Below are 15,799 nucleotides of genomic sequence, written 5' to 3'. Positions count from 1 at the left end.
GAATAAAGTAGCTGGGGGCAGGGCGTGGCTCTAAGATATTCAGAGAATGTCAGAGCTGGAAGGAACCCTAGACAGATGTCTTCATTTTAGAGAAGAGAAAGCTGTTGGCCAGGGAGGGAAAGGAAATGACTGTGCCAAGGTCACCCAAAATCAGCTAGTGGCAGTTAGGAATGAAACTCAGGCCTCAATCCAGAGTGGCTACAGGCATTAAAAAGAACATTGAGTTTGAATTCCAGCTCTGCTACTTACTAGCTGTGTGCTAAAGGGAGATGTTTTGAGGTGGAGAAAGTTGGCTGGGGGCCTCGAATGCCAGGTTGAGGAGTTGGGATTCAATCCAAAAAGTAGACACTACAGGTTTTTTGCAAAGGCTAATGACCCAGAGAAGCCGTATTTTCGGGAGGTTGACTCTAGGGATTCCAGCAGGTGAATAATGGAGGAATCTGGTGGGTGCAGCTGGATGGGAGAGAGGAGGAGAAGGCTTGGTCTCTCCAAGAAGGGCCCTGAATGACCAGAGACTTGTCTTCTGTGTATGGAAGGTGGGTATGGGGAGGGAATGTCTGAAACCCCAGCCTGTGTACCAAACTCCAACCAGATTTACAGAACAGAAACGATCAGGGCTAGAAGTGACCTTACCCCACATCTCATCCAGACCCTTTCATTTTATAGAAGGGAAAACTGAAACCCAGAGAGTATAAGGAGTTTGTCCAATATCACACAGCAAGTCCTCTGGCACAGCTGGGACTGGAACCCAGGGCTTCTGACTCAGAGAGAGGCCCCTCCCACACAGGCCACCTGGGCCCCCTCCCACCTCCACATATAGGGAGGGGGAACATTAACAGCTGAACCCATCCCAAACAGGAGGGTTTCCATGGCAACTGGGGTGCCTAGGAATAGGGGGAGGGGCTCTAAATACAGCTCTTTCCAGGGGGAGATTTTCCTCCCATGCCCCTCCTTCTTCAGCAACAAGAAATGGGAGTGAAGACTCCCCTTCCCCCCTGCCCCCCCCCCCCCCCCCCCCCCCCCCAGGCCCCCGAGTCCCGCTGGGCCCCCCCCGTAGCCCCCATGCCCCAGCTCAGAGGGGCTGAAGGTAGGTAGGATACGAGGGGCTCCTTTTTAAGCACTCTGTTCCCCAAAAGGCTGGCCCCCTGCCCTCTTGGGTCCAGTACTGGGGGCAGTCTCCGTACCTATGTGGTATTGTGGGAAAGCAGATGCCAGGCTCAAGTCCTTGGTGCCCCCCAAGCACCCCTCACCAATCAGTGCCCACATACCAGGTCTGTGTATGGCACCCAGAACCTCCATTTCTGTTGTGTTCAAAACCTCTGGGTCCTCTCTCCCTCATTTCTCACACACACGATCAGTTACCAAGCTGCATTGATTTCAGCTCTGGAACCATCCTCCTATTATTCATTCCCTCCTCTCCACACCCACAGCCACTGCTCCCTCGTATACAAGGCACCCATCACCACCTGCCTGGACTATTGGAATAGCCTCCCAACAGGTCTTCCTGCCTCCAGTCTCTACCACCCCCTTCAACCTGTCCTTCCTACACTGACAGAATAATCTTATTTATGCCTAAAATCTGGTCATGTTACTCTTCTGATAAAAATCTTCCTAAAACCAACCAATTAAAGATCAAATTCCATCTGGCATTCAAAGCCCTCCACAAACTACTGCCAACCTAACTTTATAGCCTGATCTCATCTAGGGATGAGAAGGTGGTGGCAAATAGGCCTCTATCACTAAGTATCTAGGGACAGAAGATGGGGGCAAATAGGCCCCCTTTACCTGGCACTCGAGACCCTCTGAAAACCTGGATCCACCCTACCTTTCTGGGTTCATCTCATGTTATCCTTCAAGACATACCTAAGCCCCTCCAGCCAGACTGGGACCAACATGTCCCATACTCTCCTGCCACAGCACCTTTGCCCAGGCCTCGAATGTCCTCTTTCTTCTTAGGAGTTGGATTTCTATCTGTCCTTTACAGACCAATCCAAATGCCACCCCTCATTCCTCCCTTACCTCTACCTTGCTAACCCTTCCTTCTTGGTTCTCCAATGATGCTTTTTACCTCTCTCATGTATTTACTTAGGTCATGTGCTTAGCAACAGAAGGGGCCTTGAGAAATCATCTTGTCCAACTCGGCTTCATTTTACAGATGAGAAAACTTAGGTCCAGAGTAGACCTAAGAATTGTCCATGATCATATTAGTAGTAAGGGGCAGCTCGGGGATTTGAACCCAAGTAATCTGGCTCCAAATCCAGAGTTCTTTCCCCAGCCCCACATGCTTACCAGGTGATATTGTGGGTTAGAGTTTTCTCTCTCTTTTGCTACCTGAGGGTAAGGGCTGTGTTTTATCTACACTCCTCCACCTCGGAGAGCACTGCTCTGCAGATTTGCTTCTTAAGACATGGTGGTCAAATGAGTTAATGAATGATTGAATGAATGAATGTTGAAACTGGGGCCAAGGGGAACGATTCAGAGCCTAGGAAGCTGAAAACGGAGGAGAGACTACAATGGCAGCCCTGTGACAGGGGTGGCAGCAGAGAAAGGTGGTTAGTAGGGTCACCCTGAGCTGATCTAAGCTCCTCCCTCAGGGTCCCTGTGTGTGTACAGTATCTCTCTCACACACATTCACTCACATGTCCATATGGGGTGAAATGAAGCACTCACATATTCAACCAGCTTCACTAACAGCTACTCCTCCTCCATCACCCTATCCTTCAACGTCTGCCCTTGTACTGCCCAGCAAAGAGTGGGGAGCAGGGCAGAGTCTAGAACAATGATGGAACTGGAGGCATTTAGCCTGGAAAAAACTTAAGTGGGGGCATCATCAAGAATTTGGAGAGCTGGCATGGGAAAGAGGGGTCCGATTGGTTTTGCTTGACCCTAGGGGGCAGAGCTAGGAACAGAGAGTGGAAGATACTGGGAAGCAGGGTTGGGCTCAACACTGAAGGCAATGAGCATTTATTAAACACCTACTATATGCCAGGCACTGTGCCTAGAACTTCCTGACTCCATGGTCTAGACTCTGGCTGAAGGAGCCCTGAATGGAGCCAGGGGTGGGAGGCAGGGAGGAGTTGGGAGACTCTGGTTCAGATCCCAATTATGACACATACTAGTGTGTGTACGCGACCTACCCCCTCTCTGGGTCCCAGTTTCTTCATCTACAAAATGAAGGGGTCAGATGAGACGCTCTAAAATTCAGTGGCCTAGATCAGGGCTTCTTAACTTGGGGTCTGTAAAATTGCATTTAAAGATATATTTATGTATATATTACTGAATATATTTTATATATTCATATATGTAATATATAAAATTATTTCACTATGGCTTTTCCTTTTTATTATGTATTTTATTTTAAAAAACATTTTTTTGTAAGAAGGAGGTCCATACAGGCTTCACCAGACTGTGTGGAAAAGGTCATGACATAAAATAGATTGAGAACCTTGGGGTCCAGTACAGTGGTGAGTATTCAAGGAAAGGTTGGAGGGCATATTGGATCAGGGATGGATCCCACAACCTCTGAGGGTCTCCCTGATCTGAGAGTCTGAGCCCATGGGGGGGTGAGTAGCTACTCCTCCCCTCCCCTTTTTAACCAAGGCTGAGATTTCTCTGTCCCTCTATCTGGGCAGACATTTAGGGAGTTGGTGGGTGAGAGGAGAAAAAAGTGGCCATAATGAAAGCCGGAAGGCTCTTAGACACTAGATTGACAGATTCCTACCTTCTCTGGGGTAAAGCTGCCCCTCTACCCCCTCAGCCATGGTGGCTGCCCTTGGGTGTGTGAGCCTGTTGGGACCCCAAAGACACAGAGTAGACTTGCCAGGCCTGAGGAACCCCTAGCCTCTGGCAGGAAGCAGGGAGCAGTGGCTTGTCCTGTGTCCCACATTTCTGGTCTTCCTGCCTTGGGAGGCTGGGGGTGGGAGAAGAACCCCTGGCCCATGGAGCAAAACTCAACAGTGACCGGTACATGGGGCAATCAGTCCCAGGGCTCAGCCTCTTTTTTAGGGAAGGAAGCCACATCAGCACCCCTGTACCCCACCTCCACCCCCTCCAAAGGAGAGGTCAGGGTCAGGGCCCTGGAAAGGGAGATGGTGGGTTGAGAAAGAGAGGATAAGGGGGTGTATGTTGGGGGGGTTGAACTTTTGAACCCTCAGCTTGGAGATCGGTTCATTACCTTAGCATGAGTTAAAAATAACTGTCTCGTCTCTTTAAATTAGTCTGTCTGCAATTACTGCCTGGCACGGCCGCCCGCCCTCCAGCGTCCCCAGCGCTTGGAACCTCGCCAGGTGGCAGGCGGGGGCCCTGGAAGCCCCCCTTCTTTTTTCACCCCAGCCCCGGGGGGGCTCTCTGGCTTCCAGCCTGTCTGTCTCCCACCCTCAGGCAAAGCAGAGGTATTGATAGGCTTCAGCGACTCCTACTCCCTCCGCTCCTATGGGCCCCCATCCCCACCCCTCCCCACCCAGGGCTCTCTCAGACCAAGGTAGAAGCCAGGGAGAAAGGAAGGTGCCCCTGAGGGGACCGGGGGAACAGCGAGGGGTGGGGAGTGAGCACCAAGAGCATCCCGGGGGAGGGAGAGGGGAGGGCCCTGGGAGCGCCACCGGGCGTGGGTGGGTGTGAGCAGGTGGTTGTGGGAGCCCGTGTGCCAGGAGCGGCGGGCACAAGCCCAGGAGGCTGCCAGGCCCCTGCTCAGTACAGTATGTGAGGACGCCCTCAGAGCCTCCCCCCCACCCCCAGGCTCTCCAGAGTCCTAACCAGCAGGGAAACACGCGCTGCCTTCGGGGGTGGGGGGAGGGAGAGAACCAGACAGATGGATGAGGTGAGGGAACCCAGCTCAGAGTCAGGGGAGAGGAAGGGAGGCGCTGCCCCCCACCAACCCTGTGCTGGCAGTTTCCCACAGCCTTGTGAATCCCAGCAAGCCCCACCCCCACATACACACCAGAGTCTGAATCCAATATCTGTGGGTAGGTGGAGTCCAACCCCGCCTCCCCTCAACCCCCCAGCCCCTCCCTCACTTCTAAGGAACTGAGGCAGTCCCCAACACCCAGCCCACCTCTACCGGAGGAGAGGCGGATGGAGACACCGGCTGGAAAGAACGTGGAGAAACCGAATACAATAAGTCCTAGATCTGGAGGCTTGGGTTCAAATTCTAACTGATCCTCGATCCGGTTAAGACCAAAGAATGATGAGAAAGGTCATTCAACCCTTTGAACCTCATTTCCCCGTCATGAGGATGAGAATGCTGGTATTCTGCACTCATCAGGAATGCACCTTGTAATAACAATAATAATAACAGTGATATAACAACTCACATTCACCTAGAGCTGGAGGCGAACGAAGCAGCACCTCAAGTGAGCCTCCCAGTACCCTGGGGAGGTGATCACATCACCCTTATTATTATCTCCAGGATGAAAAAGCTGGCGTTACCTGGCTAGCAAGTGTCTGAGCTGACATTGGCCCCTGGCTCTCTTCTGGACTTCAAGTCACAAAATCTAGCCATTTCAACATGTATAAGAACAAACTCATATTTGCCCGAGGTCACACATATAACAGAGACAAGATTTAAACCTTCCTTCTGACATCTAATCCCATACTCCCCGGCGCCCCATGTTCCCAGTCCTTTATTCCTTAAGGAACTCCCAAGGAGGCTTGGGGAAGAAGCCACAGTCAGGGAAGGAAGGAATCAAGGAACCCATCCCTCCCCTTGGGAAGCTCTACGTGGTTCTCTGACCCCGAAGAGGATCCATTCCAAGGAGAAGCCATGGAGATGGGGGTGTCTGGGCTTCCCTACTTTCCCCCCCCCCCACCCAACACACGCGCTCGCGCACACACACACACACACACACACACACACACACACACACACACACACACACCCCACTCCAAATTCATTCTGCTACTCCTTTCCTGGGAGCAGCTGCCCTGGCAAACCGGCTGGCCCAGCAGGCTGGCACCCTGCCCCAGCTACACCTGGGGAAGAAGGGAATCCTGGCCCCAAGTTGGCACCATGCCCCCTAGCCCTGCCCATTCCCTCAGGCTGTGGGCATGAGGCCCCTTTGTCCCACTCCAGGGGGCCTGCTGTGGGCATGGGGCCCAGGCCTTGGATCTGCTTGGTCCTGGGTTTCTCCAGAACAGCCTGCAGCTGCCCAGGGGCCATTTCTCCCAATCCCTGGCTGGCTTGACCCAGAGGGCTGGACCAGGCCGAGGCTGGGCTGAGCCTAGCTCCATGAGGAACTGGCCTGGGGGACACAGGCTTTTCTTCCCTCCCTCCCTCCCTCCTTCCAATGGGCATGGGAAAGGAGCAAGAGGCCTTCAATATCAGGAAGAGGATGCAGTGGGAGGGAGGCAGAGTCACCAAGACTCACTCCCTCCTCAAATATTGACTGGATACCTACTGTAGGCAGGGCCCAGTAAGAAAGAGTCCCGGGCAGGGGCTTCTGAGGATCTCAGCCCCCTGGGCAGTCAGCTCCTCCTGGGCAGTCAGCTCCTGCTGGGCAGAGCCTCCCCAGTGGCTTTCTCAGAGGGGGCCCCTCTGGCCTGAAGCATTTCCTTTCAGTGGCTCTGGCAGTGGTGGACTAGATTAATGAGCCTGGAGCCAGCCAGCCTCATGCCTGAGCAGAAGAGAATTTCTTTACCCTATTCCTGTATTTTCCCTTCTGTCATTCTTTATTCCTGGATATAAATCTGAGAAAAAGACACCAGAGCTTCTGAAGAGGGGAGGGGACAGAGGGTATGGGTGCTCTAGGCAGGAGAGGAACAGTAGAAGGGGCAAAGGTAGTGGCGGACAGGACTGAGTGGGCCTTTCTGAATCCAAGGAGGAGGCAAGCAGGCTGGGGGACCCCAGAAGGGTCAGAGTCTGGGCTCCTGGAGCTCTGGCGTAAAGAACAGTAAGAGTGGATTAGATGACGCTACCGAGCAGGGGTACCCTTTGTGTAATGAACCCCTTGGGCAATCTGGTGAAACGTATGGATCGTTTCTCAGAATTATGTTCTTAAACAAGTGAAATAAAATCCGTAGGAAAAAGAAAGGAAACCAAAGGTTACTGAAAATAAAGGTTGGAAGGAGGACACCTGCAGACGAACTCCTGGACTGAAGCAGTGTTCTCCTAGGATGGTTAGGGAAAGAAGCTGGCCCTCAAAAATGGAAGACCTTAGCAGGCCCAGGGTAGGGAAACTCCTCACTGGGCTGAGGAAGGAAGAACGATGGATTTGGAGTGAGAGAACCTGAGTTCTCAGCCCAGTTATGACAATTCACTACTGTGTGACACTGGGTAAATCCCCATTCCTACCTCACCTTCTCTGGGCCTCAGTTTCCTCCTCTATACAATGGGAGTAGTAGAGTCAATGATGCTATAATGATCCTTTCCAGTTCTATCCTATGAGCTTGTGGATCTGTGTTCAGGTAGGAGGGTGAGGAAAAACATGGATCAGCTTCTGGCCTGTCCTCAGGGAGCTCTCTTAGTAGGGGCCATACACCAGACAGGTGCCACAACAACCCAAGAAGAGATTCCACCTACACAGTAGAGAGTTTATAACATACAGAGGAACCTACCCTTGGTGATGGTATGTTAGAAGTGTGGCAGGGATTCAGGGGAGGATTTTATGCAAGGGGGACAGGAAAGGGGAAGGGGTGAAGAGGAGGCAGGGGAGAAGTCAGATGCACCATGGGAGGCTTCCCAGAGGACTGGAGCTGGGTATGCCTGGTATGGTCACAGGAGCTCTAGGGCCTTTGGAGTCTGTGCCCTCTTAATCCCTTTTACAAGAAGAAAGAAATCAATGCCAAGAGAGCTTTGGATTAAGAGTGGAAGGGCCTAAATTCAAATCCCACCTTGGCGATTTACTGCCTGGGTAACCCTGGAAGCATCACTTTCCTTCCTTTGGGCCTCTCTTTTCCCATCTGTAAAATCAGAGGATTGGATTAAATGATCTTGAAAGTGCCTTCCATATGTAATATCTCATAGTCCTGAAGGATTAGGAGAAAGGTCTGGGGCTGGCCATGCATGAAGCAGGAAAGGAGAGGTCTTGGGGTGGCCAGAACAGTACAACTACTCTCCCATCTGTCCCCTCCTCTCAACTTCCAGGAAATCACTTCCCCAACCAGTTCAGTACCCCATCACTGCCTAGCAGCCTGATTGGCATTTCCACCTCCAATCTCTCCCCTTCAGTCCATCCTTGACATATGTATTCATCATCTTCCTAACCAGCTGCTCATCCATATCACCCCAGCTCCAACGTTGCCTGCCCTCATGACCCTAGACAAATCATTTCACCTAAACCTCAAGTTTCATCTGTAAAAAGGAGATAACGATAATTACCTGGAGCACCCACCTCATAAGGTTGTTGTGAGGATAATGCATGTAAAGTGAGGACTTCTTTCAACCATTATTTTTGGCTCATAGTACAATGCTGTGGACACAGGAGGTGGCTTAATAAATATCTGTTAGACAAGCAACTCAATTCACCAGCCTGCTTGGAATCCTCAGTGGCTCCCACTACCTACGGATCAAATTCTCCAACTCCTGTGCTGAGCACTTAAGACCCTTCACATGCTGGCTCCAAACTAGCTGCCTTTCCAGATTTCTCTCCCTGTCCCTAGCTTCATGCACAGTCTACTCTGGCTGGTCACCTTACTTTGCCCAGAATAGGCCTCCTCCCTCCAACCCTTTGCTTACACCAATCCCTCTCCCCATCTCTGGAGTGCCCAGAGGGCTAGAGGCCTATGCCAGCTCTACCCATCTTTCAGAGTACAAGCTAAGGACTGCCTCACCTAGGCAACTTTCCCCAATTTAATAATTTCCCTCCTCATCATACTCAGCACCTGATTAGACTTGGCCTAATACTGTCTTTGGTTCTCTAACCTGGACAGCTTCTTTTTCCAAATAGATCTGGAGGGAAGGGACTGAATCTGTTCCTCCTATGTGCCCCACAGTACCTGGCATGAAGCCGGGAACACAGGAAGGGCCCTATAAATATTTGAAGAAAAAAAATAAAATTTTAAAGGATGGAAGTGGGGGAAAAGAGATCAGTAGGAGGAGAGATGAGGGATCTGTTCCAGGACCCAACCAGCCATCAGCAACTGACTAGGGAGACCTCCTTTTCCTCTGCCTGATGGAGTTTACCATCCTGACCCCAGGGAGCTCTCCCTTTCTGGCAGGTGCTAGAACACACACACTGGGTGATTAATTCTATCTCATCCCATTCCACCCTCAACAAGGATGGAGGTAGGTGAGGTCCAGTGACCCAGGGCTCTAGTTCTCAACATGGGCCACATGGGCTCCTTCCAAAGACTGGGAAGGAGGAAGCCTGTGTTCTCTCCTTGAGGCATAGAAAAAGGAGATCCACTTCTAAGCAGCTTAAGGTAAACTGAGGCTTTACAGACCAGACTGGGAGTCAGGGGTCCCTGCTCCCTCTATGACCTTGGGTAAAGTCCCATCCAATCTCCCTATACAGATGAAGAAATCGAGGCCTCTGGGCAGCCCAGACAAGTCCTTGCCAATGCAATAGAGTAGTTAGTTTGGAAGCTCTTAACCCTGAACAGGTAGGTAAGCTTTATATGCCTCTATGGCCCTTTTAGGGGATAGCTCAGGGTAATGGACAGAGCCTGGACTGGGAGACAGGAAACCTGGGTTCCATTCTCAGCTCTGCTATTAACTTGCCACATGACCTTGGACTGGTTATTTCCTCCTCTCTGGGCCTTGATTTCCTTCTCAGCAAAAAGAAGAGATTGGACTAGATGTTCCTCCCAACTCTGACACTATCACTTCCCCCTAAAACACCTTCAGCAGCTTCCCCCCTTCCAACAAGGATAGAGTACTGATCCCCTCAAGTCTGGCATTCACGTTCCACCCAGTCTGTCCCAGCTCCCTTTCCAGCCTCACATAACTCCACACCATGGCCACCCTCTGCTCCGCCAGCCTTGGATTTTCAGACTTTCCAACCTCTGCTCACACCTATCCCTCGCTTGCAATATCCTTCTACCCTGTCTCATCATTCCAGACCCCACTTCCTACAGAAAGCCTTAGCCTACTCTAAGCTCCTCCAGCTGGGCTGTACCCCACATCTCACCCTGAGCACACCCCGTCTTCTTTTGCTAGCTCTCTTGGCTTTGCTCATTCTTGGCCAACCATTTGAATCGTAAGCTCCCAGAAGGTAGGGACTCTGCTCTTTCCTTCTACACTTCCCTGAGGTGTGTAGCTCAGGGTCGGGTCCCTAGCAAGCCTCAGCACAAAAGCTGCTGACTGAGTGGTACGTGGAACGCCTTTGCTTGGGAGCCAACATAGGGTATGGGCCAATACAGGCTCTAGGTTCACATCCTGCTTCCTCTGCTTAGTGTAGGAACATGGACAAGTCACTGTCCAAGGCTTAGTTTCTTCATGTGTAAAATGGGAATAATAATACTCACTGCCTATACCTCACCTACATAATGGGCAAATCTATTTGCAAACCTTAAATCACTATAGAAATGAGAGCTATTATGTACACACACACACACACACACACACACACACACACACACACATACCACCATCACCACCACCACCACCACTACCACCACCATCACCAAATGCATTTGTCCCTGCTTATTCTGGGCATATCCAGAATCCTGTGCATGACCTTGTCCTCTTTCTGAACTCCAGGAACCAGTGGCATGACCAAGGGGAAAGGTGTGGCCCAGTGCCAGATTCTAAGGGGGGAACAGGGAGAGAGTTGACCAATGCTCTAGTGTCTGGGGGAGGGTCAATGGCCACTGTCCCAGTAAGCTAGCCTCCCCAAACAGATTAGGGCCTGAGGCCTCTGCAAGGAAGTGCCTATGACCAGACCTGAAAAAGCATTAAGAGCTCCTTACCCCTCCCCACAGACCTGAGAACTCCCAGAGGACACTCCCCAATATAAACTTGGGGCCTTCTAGCCTTAATGATGCAGCCCTATATACTTGTAAGCACTTTCCAATCCCCCAAGTAGAACACGTTGAGTCCAAAGGAAGCAGGGGTAATAAGACTATCAGAGAGAATGGAATGAGGTGGGGTGTTAGCTCCAATCCTCTGTGTAAACCTTTGATTTTCCCTGTGCCTCAGTTTCTCTGCTTCCCATGTTAACTATGCCACCTGCTGGCAGGCAACTGGACACTCAAAGCTCTCACACATGCAGATAGGAGGGGACCCTTTCTTACAGGGTCAGCTTCTTCTTCCTTTTCCTCCCAAAGCTGCCCTCCCCCCCCCAATTTGGGGAGTACCACTCCTGTGCTCTAACACTGTGTTTTCCCTATACCTAGGCCTAGGGTCCTACCCCTCCCCCCCTCAAGGAGACAACCCTCCCTTTCAAAAACAAAACAAAACAATAATCCACATACACACACACTCCTAGGCACAAGGCTGAGGAGAAGGGGGGTGTCAACAGGCAGTGCCCGATTTTCCTCACCTCAGCCAAGGGAAAAATAAAGACCTATCTGGTCTACTAGGAAGTAGGGTTCCAAATTCTCCCCATTGCCACCTCCCTCCATTTAGGCAAGGGACATGGAAACCCACCTAAGGGCCACCTGGGACCTACCTTTGATCTAACTGGGGATAAGCTCTGGGGGCTGTGAACTTGTCCTGAACCCAGCATCTTACCCCCCTCCCCCAGCCTGAGTCTCCAGTCACATTCCTCCATGCACTGGCTAGCTGGGTACAATCCCCCCCTCCCCCTACAGACACAGGCACTAGGACTGCTAGTGCCCACTGTCAGCTAGCCTTTCCACCTCAGACCCACCCCAGACATTCTCTACTGTAGCCCAAGCACTCCGGGGGCTCTCACCTTCCAGCCAGCTGAGCTGTTACTATCACCCTTATCCTTGAAATAGGGCACGTATCGAACCATCCAGTCATAGATCTGGGAGAGTGTGAGCCGCTTGTCCGGGGCGCTCTCAATGGCTTTGGTGATGAGGTCAGCATAGGACAGGTTGCCCCAGGCGTTTCGCCGAGAGGTCTTAGCCTTCCGGAGCTGTCCAGCGTCCCCACCCAGCACCGGTAGAGCCGCCGTCCCGGGAGCCGGGGCCCCAGCCACCACCACCGCCTTGCGCTCCCCAGCGCCCGCCCCAGTCCCTCCGTTCTCGGTGCTCTCACTGCCACCGCCGCCACTACCGGGCCCGGCCGCCCCATCCTCTTCTTCCCCGCCGCCTGCAAAGTCGGGTTGCGGTAGCGGCCAGGTGCACGAGCGCGGCCGGCTCTGCGGCTCGAAGTCCGGGTCGATGTCCACCTGATGCGCTCCTCGTAGCTTCTCGGCCATGATCCCGGCCCGGGGGCCCCCGACGGCGGCCACAGGGCAGGTGATTCCGGCTTCGGAGCAGTGGGCACAGGAGTGAGAGATTCTGGCCGCAGAGAGGAGAGCACTAGGCGGATGAGTCCGGCCACCCGACGGAGGGAACAGAACGGGTGGCACCAGGGAACCCAGCAGTGGCGACGGCGCGCTCACAGGGGAGGGGGAAGGGGAAGCCCTCCGGGCGGCATGCGCCCCCGTGGGGGGACGGGCCACGGGGCACCCACCAGGAAAGACGGGGAGGCCCAGGGAGTCCCCGCGGTTCAGGTTCCGCGTGGGGTTGGGGTTCAGGCGCACCGGCTGAGAAGAGCCATGGTCACTGGACGCAGCTCCGGGCACCCGGCGGGGCGGGGCAGCACAGGGCAGGGCAAGGGGCGCTTGGGTCCGCAGGCAGCACTGGCCTAGGGCTACTCTCCCCCGGGCACTCCACAGCTCCCGGACGTCTGGGGCTAGGGGGCAGCTCCCCCTCTGATCCAGGCGGTAGGGCGGTAGCAGGGAAGAGGAAGGCGATGGAGAAACCCGGAGCGGCGGTGGCTGCGCCCCACGCCAGAGCCCGGTGCCTCGGGCCAGGTGGGCGCACACCTTGGCCGGCCCGCTCTAGCACCTGCAGCCCACTGGAGCTGGAGCCGGAGCCTCTTGCTCTCGCTGCTCGCGCTGCCGCCACTGCCGTTGCTGCTGCTGCTCCCGCCGCCGTCGCCGCCGCTCCCCGGGCTCTGGCCCCGCGCGCCGCCTCCGCTCCCCCGGGATGGGGCCGGGCTGCACCATGCTGGAGCCGGATCCGGAGCCGGAGCCGGAGCCGCCGCTCCTGCTGCTGCTACTGCTACTGCTGCTGCTGCTGCTGCGGCCGCCGCCGCCCCCTGCACCCCGCGCGCTGCCAAGGCAGCCGCCACCGCCGCTCCGGCTCCTGCTCCAGCTCCTCCCGCGCCTGCCGCGCTCAGCGCCGGCTGCACCTCCGGGAGGGGGGGGGGAGCTGGGGAGAAGAGGGGAAGGAAGGGAAGGGGAGGGGGAGCTGGGGAGGGGGCGGGCCCGGCGCGGCGCGGGGAGGGAAGGGGGAGCGGGGAGCCGAGAACGGGGGGGCGGGGGCGTGCACGCTCCCGGCGCCGCGGGCACCTCCCCCCCCCCGCCCCGGTCCCGCCGGGCGCGGCGTTCTCGGGAGTCGGAGCCGGGTTTGCAGCGCCCCACAGGGCTGGAGACGCAGGCTAGGAGGGGCCGGGCGGGGAGGGGCGGGCGCGCCCCGGGGAGAACCCGTACCTGGAGACTGGGTTTGGGAAAGGAGGCTGTCAGCCACGCCCGAGAGTTGTGGGGGCTGGGGGGGCGGGGCGTGCACCGTGGCAGCCCTTGTGGCCCGGGGTGACCCCGAGCTCTCCCTGAACCGGGTGTCCTTCTCCCCACGTGGCCACCCTAGCCTTACAGCGCCACCCCCCCCCAAATTGGAAGACAGCGCGCGGACTTGGGGCGCGCGGCCGCTCGGGGCGGGGGTGTGGAGAAGGCCCGGCCTGCTCCCATTGGCCGGAGGCGGGGCTGACACGCCTCGTGGGCACAGGAGAATCCTCACTCACCCCTACCCCTCCTGGGCCCCTGAGCCTCGCCTAGTCACCCCCTCATTGTTACAACCGAGGGTTTCCCGGGGCAACCAAGGGCGGGGCCTGATGCCCGGAGCTCCGCCCTCCGGCCCCCTGCAGCCAGCTTTGGGGGGCCCTTGGTGAGGACCGCTGCAAAAAGAGAAGTAGGGGGCCTTAGGGCTGGGGGTAGAGCTGGGGTGGGCTCTTTTCTTTTATCCTGTACTTTCGGTGCGGTCCACCTCCAGGAGGCCTGGAAAGGTATGGGGCCAGGGAAAGAGCTTTAAATTCCAGGTTTCCAAAATTGCGCCCACCCTCCCCTAGTCCCAGCCCCTCCCCCCAACTTCCAGTGGCTATTTCAGCAGAAGTGCCCAAGGCTATACCAGGCTGTGAGAGCTTCTGCTGCCAGCCAAGCCACAGTTCATAGGATTATAAATTTACAGCTGGAAGGAACTTTGTAAGACACCTAGTCCGACTCTTTCATTTCATTGAAATATCAAGAAAGAAATCTCAGCAAAAGTAGGGTGGACTTCCTGTGATGAACTTGTTGGGAAGACTTGGACACAATTTTTCCTAGGTTGAGCAGTGCTGGACTCGAAGCGTGATCCTAGGGCAGCTCCCTTAACCTTCAGCCCTAAAGGGGAGTGGGTGGGGGAGGGTTGCCTTTGAGATTCCTTCGGGCTCTAAATCCAATATTACATGATTATAAGATGCTCCGAAGGAACATCTGACCTTTGAGATCCTAGCTCTATTTGAATATTTAAAACTGATTCATAAAGAGGCTAGTAATTTACCAAAGGGCCCACAGCTTGAAATTGACAAAGAACTGAGATTGGATTATTAGACCTCGGGCATCGAATCCAGTGATTCCTGCTCCCAGGCATCTAGCTACCTCCTAGGGTAGCATCTTTGCCTCCATCAATAATATTTACTGGTGGGAAGTTCTTCCACAAATCTAGCTTTAATCCTTCCTCCTACAGATTGTCTGTATACTTCTATCTATCAAGGAAGAATTGAACGGGAGGTGGGAATTGAATTGCTCTTATGTCACACCCCTGTTGAAAATCGTCTTTGGCTTCCGAATAAGAATCAGACTGCTTTGTTTGGCATTCAAGACCCTCCAGGATCTGTCACTCTCCTCTCTCCCTGCTGACATGCATTCTAAGCTTGAACTAAACCTGGAAGAATCTCTGACTTCTCAATTCATTCTGGGCACTTCTGCCTCCACACCTTTGCCCATGCTGTTCCTAATGCCAGGGATGCCTTCTCCTTTTACCAATTCTACCCACTGCCTTCTTACCTATCCTTAAAAGGCATACTCAAATGTCACCTCCAAAAATCTTTATAGATCCCTATCTCCTGTCCAAAGCAACCTTTCCTCTTGGTTCTCATGTAGAGTTTACTGCAATAAGAATATTATAGAGTATAATACTGCTTTTGTGTCATTCTCTCGGGAGCTCCAAGAAGGTAGAGACCACTTCTTGTCTAAATCATAGCTCTCACAAAACCAAACAGTCTGCACACAGTGGGTACTTTGTAAATATTTGGTGAGTGAATGAATGAAAAAATCATGTGATAAGCACTTCTTATATATGCTGGAACAAATCTTTCTGCTGCCCTCTTGCCTATATTCGGTCTGAAACCTCCCTTCCTTCCTTCCTCCCTTTACCCTCCCCCCTTTAATTTATAGGCTTGATCTTTTCCTGGAAAAGTTAAACAGCATAAGAATTTGTCATGGCCCACAGCCAGCCCCCAAGTCTTAGACCTGGCAATCACTAGCCCAACTTCACCATCACTCCCTAGATCCATAGCACAGGGGCTAGTGTCCCCCAGGGATCCACCCAAATGGAGCTCTCCCACAAACAAGGCGAGGGGCACCAGGTTACAGCAGCACTGCTTCGTGGATGGACAGCACTGATCTCAGAGTCACATGACTTGAATTCAAGTCAT

General features: G+C 53.8%; 1 protein-coding gene across 1 annotated transcript in view; it reads right to left on the bottom strand.

Annotated features, from left to right (window-relative positions):
* The window catches only part of FOXO6 (forkhead box O6), a 29,292-nt gene extending 16,237 nt beyond the window's left edge, over positions 1-13,055 (bottom strand). The window contains exons 1-2 of the mRNA XM_027864721.1: positions 12,895-13,055; positions 11,790-12,342 (exon numbers count right to left, since the gene is read on the bottom strand). Of these exons, the coding sequence (XP_027720522.1) occupies positions 11,790-12,342; positions 12,895-13,055 (714 nt within the window). The remainder of the gene's footprint in view (positions 1-11,789; positions 12,343-12,894) is intronic.
* Positions 13,056-15,799: the final 2,744 nt, after the last annotated feature.

Source organism: Vombatus ursinus, unplaced genomic scaffold (assembly GCF_900497805.2).
Source record: "Vombatus ursinus unplaced genomic scaffold, bare-nosed wombat genome assembly UNPS02014775.1, whole genome shotgun sequence".
Taxonomy (NCBI): domain Eukaryota; kingdom Metazoa; phylum Chordata; class Mammalia; order Diprotodontia; family Vombatidae; genus Vombatus; species Vombatus ursinus.
The sequence above is the reverse complement of the archived record's forward strand: the minus strand, read 5'-3'. Positions and strand labels throughout refer to the sequence as shown.